Source organism: Netta rufina (assembly GCF_964035555.1).
Source record: "Netta rufina genome assembly, chromosome: 21".
NCBI classification, from domain to species: Eukaryota; Metazoa; Chordata; class Aves; order Anseriformes; family Anatidae; genus Netta; species Netta rufina.
Genome location: NC_140145.1, coordinates 1,039,263 through 1,058,873, shown reverse-complemented (window position 1 = coordinate 1,058,873; position 19,611 = coordinate 1,039,263). Strand labels below are relative to the sequence as shown.

Genomic DNA, 19,611 nt, shown 5'->3' with positions numbered 1-19,611 from the left:
GAAAAAGTAAAAGTGTTTTGTGTTTGTATATGGGCCAGCCTGGTAGCCATGGTGTGGAAGAGACGCAGCTCTCCAAGACCCCCAAGGAGTCCTATGAGCAAGGACCTGAGAAGTGTCTGGGTCTCTGTTGCTGTAAAAGACCTGGATCTGGTCTATGCTGCCTAGGAAACCTGGCCAGGTGAGTCCTGGGGACCATGGGGAACAGCCACCTCTGGTAGGACTGCATTTATTTGGCTTGCCTGGCATCTTGGCCTCCTCTGCCCAAGGGCATCACTGCCTTACCCTGTTCCCAGCCTGCTGGGGGCTCATGAAGCAGCATGGTCCACATGCTCAATCACACACCTGGCAGCTATCAGTGTGAAGCGTGGGGCACTCTGGGCTGAGACACACATGCCTGCACACCCACTAGGCAAAGCCTGCATGCAGTTGCTGTAGCCATGGAAATTTACAAGCATCTCCTTCATTAGTCCTCGCCAGAGAGGTACCTGCTCCACCCAGAAACTTCAGGCATGATTCCACCTTAAACTGCTGCCTTCATGCTCCCATTCCCCTCTTTGCCTCCTGGTTGTGCCAAGGAGAGATGGAAACTTAACATAATTTTTGCATGTTTGGTATTTACTGATTTAATACAGTCTTGGGAGCGATCATTTAACCAGATGATTAATTTTTAGCCCTAATGTTTGTGGTTTACATACCAGTCAATTTACAGTTTGCTTTTTTTGTGCTGATAAGTTTAGCAATGAACCATAGTCAAAGAATATTTTGGGACAGATGTTTGACATACCAGAATGGATGCCAAATGCAGATGAGTGCATTTAATGTATTTTATTAATGCTCAGCACAAACACATCTTCACAATGGAGTTAAGTAAAAGTTGTCTCTAGGCTTCAAGATGCAGCTGCCATTCTCCAGCATCTTCCAAGAGTGAAATCTCACTGCTAACTAGAAACTGCACTTCTCCTCTCTCCCCCCCCCGAAGTTACACTCTTTAGCAAAACAAGGAGATAAGTAACATTGGGATAAAGATTATATGTTACATGCACTTGCTAGATTCTGAGCAGATACAAAGGATAAGGAATTTGATTTAGAAGGCTAAATTACTACTACTATAATTAGGAGATCATAAATAAGGACAATGTTTGAAACCTGTTTCATGCAAGCACCTTGGCTTCCAGATTTCCCTCCCCTTCAGGATGGGAAGCAGAAAATTCCTTCTTTGATTGTGCTTTTAAACATTCATAAAACAAAAGGCACCTAATTGAGTCTTGTAAACCTCGGAAAATTTTTAAGGCAATAGGTGATAAAATGTCACTACTTTATCTGAATAATTTAATTACAGAAAGCTTTTACAAAAGAATGAGAAAAAAAAATACAGTACAGTAAATGAAACAGTGGTCCTCAGTCTTGAGCTCCTCTCTGGGAAAACACATGCCAGATGCTCACTACAGCAGTTAGTTGAACATGACATACAGGCAGTATGCACAGCTTAGTGCTGTCAAAAGAAGTTTCCAGTACCTGTTGGAAGAGCGAGATTAGAAGCTATAAATGAAGCAGAAAAGGCTACTGAATAGCAAAAAGTCTTTGCTGGACACAGTATTCCCCTCCACATTTTTATTTGATAGTGTAACTTAAAATACTGTAATTCCTCGGGGAAGGCAAGAGGAAAGTAGGGGCTTAGACCAGCAGAGTAAGAGTTTGAAGCAGTTTGGATAATTCTGATTGATTTCTTCATAGACACCTTTCCTATGAAGAAAGACTCCAGATATCTTGGAATAACTTATCTGACTTGGAATGTTTCCTAGAGAAGGACACATTCACAGGGGCCCAAACAGATTGGACTGTCAGGGATTTTCCATCAAGTTGAAGAGGAAGAATTAGGCTGCTAAGGAGGGGATTATGAGAAGAGTAGGCTAACAGCTTGTGCGCTTCCTGTTGTGTCTGAGTGGGGCTGAATGGATGGACATACTATATTCTGGGGGCAGGATCACTATGATGACCTTAATTCTTTTATTTCTTTAGGTGCAGGAGAGTGTAGATCAGATTTAGTATTTTCGAGAGACAAAGGAAGTCCCCTGAGTACCTTTCCTGCCACTCTCAGGTTCATCTTTCCAGGCTGAGAGATTGAGCATGTCAATCTCATGGCAGTCAACGAAGTTCTCAGGATAAGTGCTGGCTTGGAACATGTCCCGGGGTAACTTTTTGATATGAGTATTATCACAGATCACCTTCGACAGAGAAACTTTTTTCAGTGCATGTAACTGCTGCAGAGTGAAAACTCCTGGTTTCTCCCACCAGAATCTGCAATGATATTTACAGAAGCAGCTTATAGTCTCCTTCAAGGCACTTGATGCTGTTTACTTCCCAAAATGGAAATCTGGCCAAGATGAATCCCAGTTCAGATCCACCTTAATTCATCAGGCCATAGGCACAACACTTTGGAAAGAGGTGTCTCCAGGTGTGACTTCTGCCACACTCATCTGCTGGTACACAGCATCACCAGGTTGCTGGGACACAGTGACTGATCCTCCTCCCTTCTGTACGTTGAGAGCAAATGTCACCTCAAGCAGAGCCTGCTGCAGATCACCCATGGCCTGGAGCTGGTGCTCCTCAGACACGTGGGTCTGTATGGCTGGGCTGTAAGAAAGAACCCTTTGACAACTAGGGCTAAAATCAAGGTGTGAGTCCTTCTGGGAGCACTCAGTGATGTGTTAGCGATGGGCTGGATCAGTGCAAGGCATAAAATGTAACCATTTTTCCCCATAATAAATGCCACAGGAGAGCCACCTACCTGTCTCCGTCACGCAGGTTCCTGAACTGGGTGCCAATGATGCAGGCCAGGAGGGGCCCGACTCTACCCTGGGGAATGAAGGGCTCTGCAATTGCACCAATCCAAAGGTCAATATTGTCTGGTGTCCCATACAAGTCCATGAACTTCTTGGCCAATTTGGAGTTGCCTAGCACCTCAGAGAGTTCTTCTACACTTTGAGGCTGGGAGAGCCCACAGAAGCGTCTCCAGGCATTGTAACCTGCAAAAGCAGAAGCTGGTCAGGACCCATGTCTCCCCACTATCTGCTTATGCTCAGAAGCTAAACAGACCCCTGAGGTCATGAGCAACATCTGCTTCTTCACATGGCATTAAAGAATTTGGAAGACATTCTTACCTAGGTAGAGACAGTCACAACAGATGTTCTCAAAAGTTGTTTTTATATGCACATACTAACATTTTGGGTTTTCTTTACACATGACTACCAGTTCAGCCCATCCTGTCACTTAGAGCTACCTGGTGCTGAGGGTGAATGCACCAGTTCTTGCAGGAGGCAAAATGCCTAGGATCAAAATTGTAGGAAAGACATTTTGTTGTGCTTATCCCAAAAACACCAATTCCTCTGCAGCACCTGGAGGCGATCATCCCCATGGGTAAAAACCACTTCTGCTCAGAGTTGTGGGTTGTCTGAAGACATAAAACGAGTCTTGATGGGCAAAGAACAGATGGTCTGTCCAGCTTAGATGAAAACTGAACTTTGTCACTTGGGTCTGTACCTTCTGTACACCACACGCTTTCTTGGCAATACACCACTGCTTCTTCCACCCTTTAATACATTATTCCAATTATCATCTTTGCTCTCCAGGTCCCTTGTCCTCTTCTTACTTCCTCAGAGAAAAATCTGTATAATAGACTCTTCTTCCCTGAGTCTGTCTATCCATTCTTCCACCTCAAATCAAAGTACTGGTTTTTTTTTTTTTTGTTTGTTTGTTTGCTTTTTCCCCATTGGTTTGGAAAAAGCTTGGTACATTCATGAAGCTGCTATAAACAACCAAGAAAAAGGAATTTTATTCACAGGATCTGTGGACTTGTGTCTCCTTACCTGGAAGGCCATGGTCTCTTCCCCGCTGCAAATTCAGGGCTGCTAGATCCAGACCCATTACAGCAGTCTGTTCAAAAAGGTGGTTCTGGAGCTCCTCAACAAGCAGTTGATTCTGTTTCATTAGTTTTGCATGATCAACAACCATGCCTCGTATCAGAGGGTCAATGCCACCTGCATTCATTGCAAATCAGGAAAGGACTTATCTTTTTACCAAGTTCCAGCTTTGATGGGCCCTTCTATGCAGCTGAAACAGTGCTGCATTAGATCATTTTTCTACTCTGAGCAGTGTAGTTCCACAATTCCATCTCAGCATATGCTAGTGCCTATGTACATATCTGCAAAGGCCAGCTGATAAGGCCCCCCTTCAGCAACCAGATTCCCTATCCCTTCCTGTCCCTCAACCTTCCTTTCTTCAACCTTAAATGAACTTGTTGCCAACCGGTACCCCCAGGTCCCTTTTTGCAGACCTGCTCCTTAGGCAGTCAGTCCCCAACACACACTGATGTACGGGGTTCCATCCAAAGTTTTGTTCTGCAATTTACTTTGTTTAGAATTAGCTATCAACTGAGAAATATTTACTGGAACATTAAATGAAAAAAAATAAAATCAATTCATGTCTGTTTATCTATGTCTTTTTCATAGCCATTAAGACAGAATTACAAAAACACAGTAAAACTGGCTGCATGCGTACATTTTCCATAATTAGTGAGATAATTCATTTTGGAGGAGACATTTGTCTTCCTTGGAAAGATTCATGCCTGCAGACATTAGCTGTATAAGAGCTGGATTCCATAATTCTCTTTAGAGTCATAAAGAGACCACTAGAAAGCAATTATCCTGTCTTAGCTCAGTTGGATTGATATGTCACCCTCTGGCAATGGCTACCAACTACAGGGGGTTATAAAAAAAAAAACTTGCTTAGTCTGGCCTAAATTTTGGTTGACTGATTTTTGGCACTGTGAATCTTGTGCCTCCCAGAACAGCATGAGCACTACAGTATTTGAGTGAAGGCACAGTGCTCACACTGTCAGGTCTCACTGAGATGATAGGCAGACGGCCACCTGAGACGCAGATTTGATCTGTTACATATTCTGGTTATTTACTGGCATGTTCAGAATACGAATGCAATGATGTAGTGGGTGCTCAATAAAATTCAGTGACTGGAGTATTACAACATGTAATTTTGGGCAGAGCTCCTTCCCCTGGGTACAGTATAGGTTCAATGTTCTTGTGATATGTTTGGAGACAGTTCTCCAGGACTGTTCTGATGTGCCACATCTAGCAGACCACTCATTTGTCTTCAGCCCCTTGGGTAGACATGTCATGAGCAACTTTCAAGCTCAATGGCACTATAATTTCTGTTAAAAATTAAGTAAATAGAGCTAGAGCAGTTTTTGGAGTCTAGGCTTGTGTGTCTAACCAGTGTACCTCCACCTGAGTGCCTACTTCAGGACCAGATCAAGACTGCTGGCTGCCCTATGTTCTTACCTTCTGTTATAATTCTCCAAGAAGCACAAAATGTCAAATGAAGAGGGACATGGGAAAGTTGACCCATAGGCTGAAAACTGTCATCTAAACGGGATACAAAAGGCTGTACTGAGGTATGACCAAATCGGAAAGCCAAAGAGAAAACATTTGATACCGTAGGATTCATAGTCTCATTGTAACCACTGTACGAGGGTATCCACCTGTTAGTCTCCTCTCCAAGCACAAGTGGAAGATAATCCCTGTATGTTATTATCTGAAAAAGGTATAAAAGCAGAGCAAGTGGTCAGCAGCTGTAGCAGAAATGCCATCAATGTCAAAGAGAACATGGAATCTCAGTGAACATAGAATCTTAGACCAGTGGCAGAGACATTGTAAGATATTCAGGGAAGAGAGAGAAAAAAAAAAAAAAAGCAAGCTGTAGCAATAATATGAGTCTGGCAGGAGATGCTGAGGTAAAGTAATTGATTTAAAAAAAAAAAAAAAAAAGGCAGCATTAGAGAAAGGGGAGGAGGATTTTCCATGATTTCCATCCTGTTGTTACTACACAAGGTGACAAAGAGAACAGCTGAATTGAACATCTTCATATCTGCTAAAGAAAGTACACGTGGGTTTCACAAAACCTCTGGACATGCATGCTGTCTCAGGTGGACTGTGCTTATTCATGAGTTTTCAGCTCCCACAAATATCTCCATGAGTTATGCAAAGCACTATTTTTCCTCCTTTTACAGGAATAAAACCAATTTCTAAGGATGCAAGTGATAAACAGTGAGTAGTGGTTGGTACCTGAGTCATGGCAACTACGATCTTTCGACTCTCTTGGTAAAGCTTTTCGCCATCCCAGTGAGGATTTAACTTCCCCAGCTTTGTAACCAGGCGATTGTGCTCTCTGAGGAAGACAGTGTGCAGAGCAGAAAGTCCCAGGTTTTCAGTTACCCGTTTATCACCTATAAATGAAAATATTTTAGGAAGTTTGTAAGCTGTTTTTTATTTCAACTGCAGATTTTGATGTTAGGATAGACAAGCAGCAACCAATAGTGCTACTGACAGTAATGCTTGTGGTCACACTTCCTCACACTCATGACAGATATTTGTTTCCATCACAGACAATCCAGATCATTTATCCAAAAACCTTGGAAAGGGGGCTTTGGGCAATTTAAGCTAAATTGCACTTGTTCATGAAGTACCTGTAAACATATCATTTTGTGAAAATCTAACATCTGTCTTCCTCTTGTACCTCAAGGCTTTTAACTATCTTCCTTTGTATCACTGTGAATGTTTGTTTTTGAAAATCTATCTCAGTTCACTCAAGTTATGAACACCTCTGAGAGGCTTGTGAATATACTTTCAGCAGAGATGCTGGAGAGAAAACTGAGGAGATGTGGCAAAGTCCCTCAGGCAGCTTACAGAAGAAGCATCGAGTCCCTCCTCATTCAGCAAGGGGCTCTTCTCATGTGGAAGGAAAGTGACAATATTATGTAATGGGTACACGTTATATTCTTATCATTACCTTTGGAAGCTTCACATTTCTAGTTTTTTGTTTTGTTTTAATATTGTACTTATTCTGGACTACTTCCCAATTTAAATCAGTACCTTTTGAGTCATTGGCTTGTTTAAAATTCAGATTGAAATTTCTAGACTTGTCTTCAGATATATGTTGGGATATTCTTAAATATTACAAATTTAGAATGTAGTATGAAGGAGTTACTAATAGAATTTAAGAGCTTTTAATTTTTAGTATTTATTGAATTGAAAACTGGTGAATTCTAGGTAGGAGGGAAAAGATCACTGAGAAGTTTTAAACTGTTATTTAAACTTTTGAAGGGGGTGGGGGAGGATTTGCTGTAACTCTTTCTGGAAATGAAAATAAAGTCACTTTTGTATTTAATTAAACAATTTAAACAATTTAATTTAAATAATTTATTTAATTAAACAAATTAAACAATTATTGTTTTGTTATTACTCTTTCTAAATTTAGGAGTGGTCTCTGTCTTTCACCTTATAAATTCACGTCTTGCAGCGCCTCATACAAATATAAAGAGACATGAGACAAGTGACCATAACAATCCTTTTTGGCTTTATGGACCATTAAAATATCACTGTTGCTCCCAGGAGAAAATTACTCCATGGATGTACCTTACCTGCTTTAAAACAGGGGATGTTCATACTCTTGTTTGTGAGTACACAAATACTTTTTGTTTTGTTCTCAAAGGGCAATAACTCCAACCCTGCATCAGTAAAGTTCTGGTTCACAGCCAACAAACCCATCCAGCTGGTCTGATTTCTAAGACTCTTTGCCACAGAGTCTTCGCTCCCATACACCATGCTGGCATCAATGAATGAGCTGACTGCATTGATCTGCTCGCGGGTAAATGTCCTGGAATTGCACACTGAAGCTGACTGGATGAACGGCATACAAGAATTTGATCTCAGCACCCGTGGGTCATCAGGGGGGAACTAAAGCAAACAAACGTAAGCAATGCCTCAGAGAAAGTTGTGTGGCTTTTTTTATTATTAAGGTGGCATGGGATGGAACAAAATTCATGGTACCTTGATTGGGAAGCAAGGGGACTTGAAGGTACAGTCGGTCTCACAGCGAAGATCCGGGTTTGCTCCTGCACCACTGGAAGGGGCTAAGTCTATATCGTGGCTGACCCACTGGCCCCAGTGCATGAAGAAAAGAGAGAGCTCTTGATCCTGAGTAACGTTCTCATTGCCTGTTCGAGCAAGTTCATTGGACACTCTTCGAACCTGCAGAAAATCAAAATTAACATGTGTGGACTATCTGTTCCAAGATAAATTTGCCTCTCAGCATAACACCTAGCATGAGAACATGGCTAAGATGATCTCAGATATGTTCATAAGAGTTAGTTATGGCTTTGAACAGCCCCATGCCATGTCTCAGTTGGACTAAAATTGATGTGATTATAGCCTCCAGCCCTTTTGCAGCACCATCTTAACTCCACAATCACTCAGCCAAGCCTCACTTCATGGCAGGCTCAATGTGAGGTATGTGCACATACCCATAAAGACAAGATGGCTTAGGAACAGCCAAGCCTCCTTGCATGTATAAAAATCCTGTTGTATCTGAGTACACCCTGGTGCTGTCTGCACCAAACCCGAAAATGCACACTTCTGAAAGTATTTTGATGTTGCCCTGGCTTTGCTTAGTGAAGTACTTGCGTCATTGTTTCTCATCTCTGTCTCTGACAAACACATGAGCCCATGCCACAACTTCATTTCAGAAAACAATCTCTAAGTTAGTACCTGATTTAGCAGCCAATTTACACTCTAGGTGTTGTCATTGTTTCACTTCTGATGAAAGTGAATAACTTTCTGCTTCCTGAGGGCAACGTTCACTACTATTACTCAGACAAGAGTAACTGTTCTCACCAGTGGGAGTGGAAATCCATTGTAAAGCTTTCCTTCACTTACTCCTCTGGGAACAGACACTCCATCTTCATATGCCGCTGGGAGCCAGCGAACAAATGCATGGTTGGAGGCCCCAAAATGAGAATGCTTTCTGGAACATCACAAGAAGAAATGCAAACACTGGTATTATTTCATAGATAATTTAATTATTTCAGGCATGTAGACAAATGCTTTCCAGGCCTTTAATCCATGTCTGATTATTCCAGTAACAAAGGTGATAGCCAGAAAACACTGAGAAGTAAACAATACCAAGATTATGACTGATTATTATTATAAATTCCAAATAAAATTAATATAATGTCATGAGGAATCTTTTCTTATTTTTTTTCTAAGTTTATTTATTGAAGTTTATCTAAATAAACTTTTTAAAAAAATAAGATTCCTCATGACATTAAATTAATTTTATTTGGAATTTATATCTCTCTAGCACCTTGCTCACACAAAATCACAGTCTCACAGTAAGGCCATCATCAATTATCAGGGTGGCCATGCTTTGTCCAGTTGAGGCTTGGAAGCCTCAAAGGATGAAGATCCTCCACCAAAGGATGAAGGTCCCTCACCTCAGTGGGGACCAGTCCCAAGGCTGCTCCTTCGGGAAGTTTTCCCCTTGTCCAGCATGAACAGCTCGAAGTGCTATCTGCAGTTATAGTAAGTATATTTTCCCACATTAATTAGAAGAATTTGACTCCATTGTTTAGTAACTACACTTCAAATAGCTGATGCAGATACTAGATCTGCTTTTGGCCTCCTCCTAGCCAAACTACAGAAGCCTAGCTTCCTTCACCCCTTCTCAGGGGCCATGTGCTCTAGGCCCCTGATATTCCTGAAAGTCCTCTGCTAAATCCTCACTAGTTTTTTTTGCATCCCTCATGAATTATGGACTATCCAAAACTGGACCCTCTATCTGCACGTCATGTTCCTCCTCCTCCTTCTATAGTCCAATATGTCATGGGCCCTATTTGCAGTACAAATGAATAGTTGCAAGGTGAGAGCATTCTTAAACTTATCTGTGTGCCTACCAGTTTTGAAGACAGGTTTCCTCAGCTGACTTGGCACAATAAGAGAGTTAGTCCTGGTTGTGACTTGAAACACTAAAAGCAAATTCCTTGTAGGGAGCTATGAAGCATCAGATTTTTTCCCCAAACATCCTTTGAAATCACTCAGTTAATAAACTCAAGGTTAACTTCAGTTAATTAGGCAATCTTGAAAGGAGGTAGGTCATACATTTCTACACTATAACTACGTTATCAATAACATTAGTAAAACTTGTTCAGAAGAACAATAATACTGGTTGAGCTAATGATCTGTGACTCTAGGGACACAGTAAAACAGGCTATTTTGATGAAGATAGTTACTGAATATCAGCTTATGCACATCAACTGTCTGTGTATAAGCTTTTAAATCAATAAACACAGGGTAATACCTGTCTATACTGAAAAAGGGGTAGTATACCCAGAATTCACACCAACGTGCTGTGAAATTAGAGCATGCCCTAGAACAAATGCCACACTATAGCTGAAGCAATTACAAAATAAATAAATCGGTACAGAGCCCATTACCACCACAGCTTGTTTTGATTGCTATTATTGTCCTTACAGGAAATTTTTGCAGAGTATTCAAGCACTGTCTCATGGTGTGCATCTCAAGCTGAGCAAGATCCATTTTAAATGATCTTTATATAACACAGAGTGCCTTTGTTACTGAGTATCTTGTTATCTCACTGGATTAGGAAGCCAGAAGACAACCCCACCGTGAGCCTAAGAAACAGCATGGGCATAGCTGCTCTTTGGGTGCTGAAGCCTCTGTGGATGGAGTGAAAGTACAGATTAACCATAATGCCAGCACTGAGTATGAGCTCCCCGCACAGGTCATATAGAGCTGTGATGTCCAATCATATCTGGGGTGTGGAGTTAGCACATCAGGCAGCAAATCTGTGGTAGACCAGGACAGTATGCTTTGCTTTCCAAGTATCAGGCTAGAAATTTTCTGCTCATCAAAAATCCCAACCAAACAAAAACAAACAAACAAAAAGCTATCAAGGAGAAACAAACCAAAGTATGATCCCAGGTTTGAACCAGGAAGTAACAATGCCCAGAAAAGTGAAAAACTCTTTTTTCCAGCTTAAAGTATCGTGCTATGCAGAGCTAAAAAGCCAAGAATGAAAGTCTTTTGATGCATAAGAATGGGAAGCAAACAAGAGTATGTACTTGGATAGCCACAGATATGCTGAGAGTTATAAAGATGTGTTTATACAAACCAGGCACTAAAATTAGTCTCATGTGCCATAATTCTTAGTGGAGTATAACAAACAAGGATTATTTATATTCGCAGGACCCATGAGACCTATGTTTTTAAAAATATTTTTTAGGTAGTATGTCCAAGAAATCTGAAGTTAAAAATTTTTATAATCAACACTCATCAGGTTCAAAACTTGGAGTCTCCCTAAGGCTGGGAAAATCAATATTACTAGTATTACAAAGGAGGAAGGGGAGGTTTTCTGGGACCTCAAACAGAGAGTGTGGTAGGATTCCATAGTCCCCAAATATTCTTTCCTCAACTTTTGACCTTCCCCACCCCAGGAATTCCTTTCCTTCAGCCAAAGCAATGTATGGAGAGCAGTGGACTTATATGCAAAATTTTCAAGACATGTCTTTTTTCCTGCCAGGTATAAGTAGAAATGAAACATCTGATACTGGCATCACTAAAAAATAATAATAATAATTAAAAAACAAACAAACAAAAAACAACAGACATTTCACTCTTCTTGTCCTTTTGAAAGGTACACAAATGACTTTAAGATTTCTAACCAAGTCAATGCATAAACTGGAAACTCCTTGCCCACACACAGATCCTACCTGTTGTTACACTCTCCAGTAATGGTCCGGTAAATATCATCCTCTGGGCATTTAATAGAATGATAGTCACAGCCAGTTTCTCTGGAAATCATCTCCTTCTGTTTTCTGTCTAGGAGGTCTGCAAAAGAAACCATGCAAAATAACATTCACTCTTATTGTATCTTTTTGGTATTCTAAGTTAATGCTTGAAATTTCTGTATCCCTAGTAAGGTCAGCATCCACTGCACCAACATCAAATGTTATTTAAAACTTCCTCTGATTTAAACTGTATTCCACAAGAAGAATGCATTTTCTGCCATTCTGTTACCAATATCTGCCTACTTCATCTCTCAGCAACACGAGAATCTTGGCATGGGAAACAGTGGGTCTATGCTGAAAATATCAGCAACTAACTCCCACCAGATAACACTTCTTCTCAGGGATTTAAACTTGTACAATGGCTTTAACAAGCTCAGTGAATTTTCTCTGAAGATGAATCACAAATGGAGAAGGTTCACGCACTGACTTTTGGTGTCTAGAGTTGACAGCTTTCCTGAAGTTACTTAGGGGTAGTTACATTGAAGTTCAGCTTATGATTCATCTGACCAAATGCAGGTCTTCACTTATCCCTGTTCTATTACAGATATTTATCACATGGCATTTATTGGCCTAAGAACACATACGCAAAAAGTTGCTGGGTACCAGCTGATATGCAGTAACTGGTTTCCTCATAATAACTTCTGCCTGTCTGTCTCTCTGTGCCACAGACCATTAGCTCATCCAGAATTACTCTGCTCTTACTAAGTCTAGTAACTACAAAAAAAAAAAAAAAAAAAGAAGAGGAGATGTGAGATACTATGAGAATAGTGGTAAGGCTGTGAGGCTTAGTAGGAAAGGATGACACCACAGAGCTCAGCACTAGTGAAGTTGTCTTAAACAAGAACTTCTTTGCACCAGCAAATTGTCAGCATCAGCTTGATGGTGGGCATGTTGCAGCTGCCAATTACCTGGCATTGCAGCCTGTGCTTTAGCAGCTGTGCTCAGCTCAAAGACTCCAGATGGCTGGTTCACACTCCTCAGCTGTGACACAATGTACCTCCAACATCAGCAAGGTCACATGACAATTGTTTTATTTGTTCTAGGAATTAATCCATTGGGAATAAAACAAGGAATACAGTCAGGACCACTGCAATAATTTGAAGAGCCCCGTTTGGTTGATATCTCAGAAACGTTCAGGCAGAATAGATGAGAAATTGCTCATCTGTATGTCCTTTATATTCTCTAGCACAGGCAAGGCTTGGTTGACTAGAGGCACACTAGCTGTGATCTGAGTCAGGACTGTGGAAATATAACAGCTGTGTTTCCATTGTTAATTTGATCCCTAAAACCTTTTGTCATCTCTGGGCAAGGAAAGCTGGGATGGCATGGAATAACTTTCCAGGAGATTTGGAGACCATCATCACCAGCAAAGTTTTACATTTGACTGGGAACAAAACCATGAGCATGTAGATGTGCTTCTGTCCTTGGAGGACAGAGTCTCCTGACATTCAGCATGGTTTGTCGCAGATTTATTCTACTTATTCTTAGCAACCTTGTTACTACCCCATTCACTCTAGGTTTTGTTTTTTTTTAATCATCAAAGATATGAGTTGAAAGAGGCAGTGCCAAACTGATGATTAATACACCAGGTGGTCTGGGTCTGCCTCTGAACACACTTTATCTTTCCACTACTTACAGAGTCTACTCACCCAGGACCATAAAGTCAAACAGAACCAGCTTTGTTTCTGTAGGGAAGGGCTTTATAACCAGTTGTTTGGATCATGGCAGAGCTGCTCTCTAATGTGCCTGCTGTGATAGCTTTTCTGCTGTTGGCAAGATATTTTGGACTAAACCACATTACCTGTAACATTGAATCTCCCCTTCCCAAGCAGCTGCAGCTTTCCTTTGAGGAGTTTCAAGGTAGTTTCCAAATAGTCAGCAGCACGGACTGCACATCTGGTTCTTCCTACAGGCTCCTTTAAGTGCTTCAGGAAATCCATGGAGCTGGCAACTTTTTCCTCTAGTTTTTGCTTTAAACTAAACAGGAAAGAGCCCCATGAAGTGACATCTTCTGCCCTGCAGGGCTGGTGTACTTAGTCATAACTGACTACTCATCAGGTTTGCATATCTCTATCTTAGGTAAATTTTGGAAAACAAGTCATTGTAATCCCTTTCAAGTTTGCTTTACATCCTTGTCACAATGAGTCCTGTTAAACTATATGAAAAGCTAGAAAAAAAAAATCTGTGGAAAACTGAGTTATTCAGTCACTGGATAAAACTTTACATTTAGGATGTCCTAATATATATTCTGTGAACAGAAACTGCCTTGGATATGCTGCTTCTGTTCCTGGCCCCAGGAATCTTTTGTAGAAAAAGGGACTCGTCCCCCAAACAGCCTGCTGCCTGGAACTGGCTTTCGGGGACAATACAAATGGTATAAACCAGTTCCTGGTTTTTGACTCCCTTTAACTTTAGTGACACAGAAACAGCATGCTCATACCACTAGACACCAGATCCAGCCATACTGAGGAAAAGGACCTCTTCAACTGTAACAGGGAGAGTCCTTAGATAAAGGTATCTCCTTAATAGACACACACTGGAGAGAAGAACAAATATATTTCCTCTTATTGCCTTATAATGTTGAAGCTGTTGTGCAAAAAAAGACTCACCTTTTTCGGGCACGTAAGTATGCTGAATCCACCAGCTGCCTGGCTTCATTTATGGTGCTCAGGAGAGATGAGTCTGATAGCACTTCCAAGTGCTCTACTCAAAAAAGGCAGAAATTGAGGATACTTTGATACTTTGTAGTGCACACCAGGAGCTACACATCCCACTCTATCTCTGGGTGCTGGGGCACGTTGACTCACTTTACTTGCAATTCTCACTATGTTTTTAGCACTACTTTGACAGATTTGTCTGTTCCTCCTGTTCACCTGCTTTGTCCCATCACTAAGGTCATGAAAGTTATAGGACAGTAAGTGACTATAAAGTGATAGCTTATTATCCATGTCATACTTGACTCTATTGGCTTTGGGACATCTTTAGAGAGTTAATTTTCACCCTTCTTTTTGAAGTTATTCTTCCCCTTAAGAAGGGACATTCACTTAAGATATAACATGGAAGAAGCCAAATATATGGTCTGTGACCAGTTTTACTGTCATAAAATGATACTCACGCCCTCAGAAGACCCAACAAGACAATCTTCTTAGGCATTGATTTCATTGTCAGTGGGCAAATTTGAAGGGTATTTCAAACTTATATTGGAGCTATGACTAACTAGGAAATCAGACTGACTGAGTTTTGACTCAAATGGCCAATAAAACATCACATTTTTTCAAGCACAATATCAGCAGGAGGAAAACAAACTTACGATTTAATGAGGAGTCCAATGGCCCAACTAAGCAGAAGGTGATGATTACTCCTTGCAGAGTTACTATCAGTTTTATGCCTAGAGAGAAACAAAACATAATAATTCTCAGTTCACATAAATGAATGGGCAGAGCTTCCCTGAACCATCAGAAGGGATTGACAGGCCTTGTTTGGTTGGAGTATTTCTTTCATGACCCAGGAATAAAATACAGAACCCCTCTGATCAGGTTTGTAGGTGGGATTCTGACTTGCAAAGACAGTAGCTGCAGGTCTTGGTGGGACACAAGGCTGTACCTGTGATGTAGGACATTTAATAAATTGCACTGAGTAATTGCCAAGGAGATAGCAAAATACAGTTCAACCTTCAGTGACAAGGGTTGTCAGGAAAGTGTATTGGAAGAGGGCAGTGTCCCACTGTACGGAGATTGGGAGGGTCCGTTGCAGGTGGCTGGTGTGAAGGAGACTCCATAAATTCATGGTCAGCCTGCCCCCTCTTCCCCTTCTCAGTCTTGTTACTGATGAGGAGGCAAATCTAGCACTGGTCCTCCAGACTTTATATATACAGTAGCAGAATGACTTCCTTGGAAGGAATTACTTAACAAAAAGGTTGTAATTATGTATATATATAAAGCCATTTAGTCAATATTTTAACAGTTTAGAACAGGAAATAAAGATAAAATTTGGAGGAACTGGTGAAATTCTCATCATGAGCCAGGCTATTTGTATTTGCAGCCTAGGGAAATTCTTCACAGGGAATGACAGCTGCTTATTCCTTGCAGTCTTTTACTGCCGTGTATTGCTATGTGAGGGAGGAAAACTCGTTTTTCTCACTTCTCAAAATATATGTATTTCAGGTATGCTGGGAGAAGTAAGTAGAGACACCAGCTCCTAATGCTCTACTCTGTGTCCTCATCTCCTTGGGCTCAGTTAAGGAATGCATCAATACCCACACCAGAAATACCAAACTGGTTAAATACAGACTTAAGATTAAAAAGCACTGATCTTACCTTCCATCTCTGCAGAGTTCAAAAGACTGGGAAACTAGCCAGTCATTTATAGCATCTGCAGCAGGGCAGAAATCAGCTGGGTCTGAGCTGGGTGTGGCGAAAAAGGGAGAACTTGGGACCAGGTTGAGCCAAGAGGAAATATCTGCTGGTTTACTTTCCTGAATTAAGAAAGGTGCACACACCTCTATCCCTTTTTGGTAAATGTGTACTTCCTTTTTGAAAAAAATAAAATAAATAAATAAATAAATAAATAAAATTGGGGGGGGGGGGGGGGGGGGGAACAGTAAAAAGGGAAAAAGAATAAAGGCACACATTTCTTTTCTGCAAGGTGAAAGGGAACATCTTAATTTTATGAAGGTATAAGATGATGGTGAAATTTGGCTTCTTTTTCCCTTTTGGTTGACGTGTCTGCTGGTTTAGAAAGCCAGAGATGTGTCATTTTGCCAACATGTGTTTGCGGAGTATGCAAAGGTCAAAATAAGCATGTCTGCCTGGTGGACCTGTGGGCTTGCATGCAATTTCTCTGTGAGTGCCCTGTATTTTCAGAATATGCGTTATGAACTGCTGACCATAAGTGTGCAGAAGAAGGCTGCATGCATTTGTCATAGCACTATACAAAACCATAAGCAGTAACCAGCCATCAGAATCTGTAGATTTGGCAGGAGTGAAGACATGATATTTATAAAAAATAAAAAAAGATTGCAACCTTATTTTAAAGTGACATAGTTGAGTAAGTGCCATTTCAGGTACTTGCCAAAATTTGTATCAAGGAAAACCAAAGTTGTATCCCATTTCAAATTGCTTAATAACATTATTAGTATAATTAAAAACTTGTCAGATCATCAATGATTTGGAAATTAAAATAAAATCTCTGTTCATAATTGTGGATGAAAAACACTGGACAAAGAACAAGGCAGTTGCACAGAACAAGGTGGATCAGTAGGAAAAAGGGCTGCACTTCAGTGGGCAAACAGGAAGGTAGAAGCAAGAATTTACTTCTTTGAACATCAGTCAGGATTATTTCAAAAGACAATGCTCATGATCACAATGTGGAAAAAAAAAGAAAAAAAAAAAGAAAAAAAAACATCCTACATAAGGCACTTGTGCCAGGTAAAGCTATATTCAGAAAATAAGAGTACTCTGTTTTAAATTCAGTTTAAGTAGCCAAATTTTTAGGCTCAGACAAGCTTTTTCAGAAGCCCATCAATTTACCGAAAAGAAAATTAAGTACTGACTTAGAGCGTACATATATCTGAACACCTCTACCAGTGGTGAAGTACTTAAAACATATCTTAGTGCGAAAATGAAGAGCACATATCTATCCTTCCTTTTCTTCCACCAGTAAGCCAAATGCCTACACATGGTCTTGCCTTCTTCAGTGCAGAAGCAGGCACCTCCATCCTGTCCAAGTCACTGGGGGACTTGAAATGATTACTTCTGCCACACTATGAACTGACTCTTCATTCTACCAGGAAAGATGGAACAAGTGCAAAATTATATAAATTAAACCCAGAAGAATAATCAAAAATAAGACAAAAATTTTGAAAGATAAGAATGAATCATCCACAAAAGATACTGCTATAATTTCTTCATCTTTGATTTCTTAATAATTTCAGCTTGAGATCAGATAGGTGAGATGGGTGAGTGTAAGAATGTTACTGTGGAATAATAAACTCTTTTCATTAGCAGCAAGGGCCCAGAACTCCTTACGATAGGAAGACTAAAGTCACCAAAAGACAGGGACAAAAATAAGCAAAAGGAGAGAGGTTTACACACAGCACGTAACTGTGAAACCATTGAGCATAGAATGAGTCCAGAGACTGATCAGACAAATTAATGGAAGAAAGAACCTTCCAAAGTGGATTAGACACAAAGACACCAATATAGTTCAGGTATCCCAGAACTACAAACTGCAGACAGGAGGTGGAGGAGAAATCACATGGTATGTTTTCTCAGCTGAATTTTCCGCTCCTATGATCATATCTAACTCTCTCTCTATTCCACATATGAAAACACTAGATATGAGTGGATGAAGAAGTGCTCCAGTGTTCAAAGAGAGATCAAGTGATTCATGTCTGAATAACAGGTTCTTTAGTTAGTTTTATACCCACTCTGAATTAGTTTCTTTGAGACCAGGCTTTGATAGTTTGCTTACAAGAATATAATTGGAAGCAGAGCCAAAAGCACCACTGGGTCTTATCTGTGGTATCTTTTTCTTTCTTCAAAGTACCTGCTGCCCTGATTGGTTTGGCATGGTTTCTTGAGAAGCCAGTGTTGACTCTTGCTCATCATCTTGGCAGTTAAATAATCAAACACTTGGTCAGTGTTGGTAGAACTTTATCCAAGAATTTAATGAATTTCCTAGTTCTTCCTTCTGAAGTGAGAAATTTGTCCTGTTCAGTGTCCTTCATTTTCATCCAGCCCTTCTCCTAGAAAAATGTCACAGGCTTGAAGACTCTATCAAAGAGTTTAGTTTCCTCAGTTCTTTAAAAATGAGGTTCAATATTTTTGAAAACATCTCATTTGTATAAATTCAATGCTGATAGATTGCTTTTTGCCAGTATTATGAAAACCACCTGATTTGCATTGACTTTTAAAGTGCAGACTGTTGCCAGAAGGGTAGTAAGTATTTTTGTCATCAGAAGTCACAGGCTGACAGCAGTCCAGTGCATTGTGCACCTGCTTTTTTGGTTGTCTTTTTTGTTTGTTTGTTTGTTTATTTGTTTTTACTCCTAGATGCATTTATTGAATGATCTTTGAGGGCAGCCAGGCTTTGTGGCAGGTGGTGGCAACAGGATCATCTACATGGGGGTGACAACCTCTCTTTGCCATTGGACATTAAACAAATGGGAATCTTGAGCCTCCATGTGTGGAAGTGGGAGTGGGGAACAATGGATGTCTCAGCAGGTCATACTAGAGGAGTGTTGCATTTTTTGTGTGAAAATCCCACAGGTTGTGCCCAGAAGCTGCAGGTAAAGAGCAAAACCATGGTCAACGTATGTTTGTGAGCTGTGTGCTAAATGTTGTACCACATTCACTTGCACTCCAAGGCAACCATAGCACCAATTCCCTGCCCTGTACTGGCTGCAAAGATTTCAGAAGCATTTCATTATTGCAGAATACTTTATGACACCACGATGATTTAGTGTCAGAATTGCAAAAGGAGTACATCACTGATCTTAAAAAAGTGAAATCTTACTTCTGAACAGCAAAAGAAAAATACGTAATGTACCAGGAATTAATTCTGTTCTGTTTGCTCAGAAATAGTTACTGTTCAGTGTAAACCCTTCTCTGTGTCACTACTGTTATTTATGATCATTCTATAGAACATTATACAAGCTGTTGTGGAGAGACTGACATTCAAGAGGAACTTCTTACTGATGATCAACCATGTAAATCCCAAAAGATTAAGTATCCAGTCCTTCCTAGTGTTTAAATATTTTCACAGATCTTACTAAGACAAAATAAATAGATAAATATACAAAGAAGAAAACTGCAAACAAATATGCATCACGTTAAATCAAACATTTATATATGTGTGAAGGTTAGGTTTTTGGGAACTGAAAATACAATGCCTTT

At 40.4% G+C, this 19,611-nt stretch overlaps 1 protein-coding gene across 1 annotated transcript; it reads right to left on the bottom strand.

Annotated features, from left to right (window-relative positions):
- Window positions 1–1,495: 1,495 nt before the first annotated feature.
- On the bottom strand, window positions 1,496–16,039 carry LOC311217667 (eosinophil peroxidase-like; the record flags this gene model as incomplete). Its single annotated transcript, XM_084299920.1, has 14 exons — window positions 1,496–1,515; window positions 2,081–2,298; window positions 2,789–3,026; window positions 3,867–4,037; window positions 5,355–5,607; window positions 6,138–6,298; window positions 7,493–7,808; window positions 7,902–8,102; window positions 8,745–8,874; window positions 11,639–11,756; window positions 13,518–13,693; window positions 14,326–14,419; window positions 15,027–15,104; window positions 16,033–16,039. 14 exons carry the CDS (start codon window positions 16,037–16,039, stop codon window positions 1,496–1,498), a joined length of 2,181 nt encoding a protein of 726 aa, XP_084156046.1.
- Window positions 16,040–19,611: the final 3,572 nt, after the last annotated feature.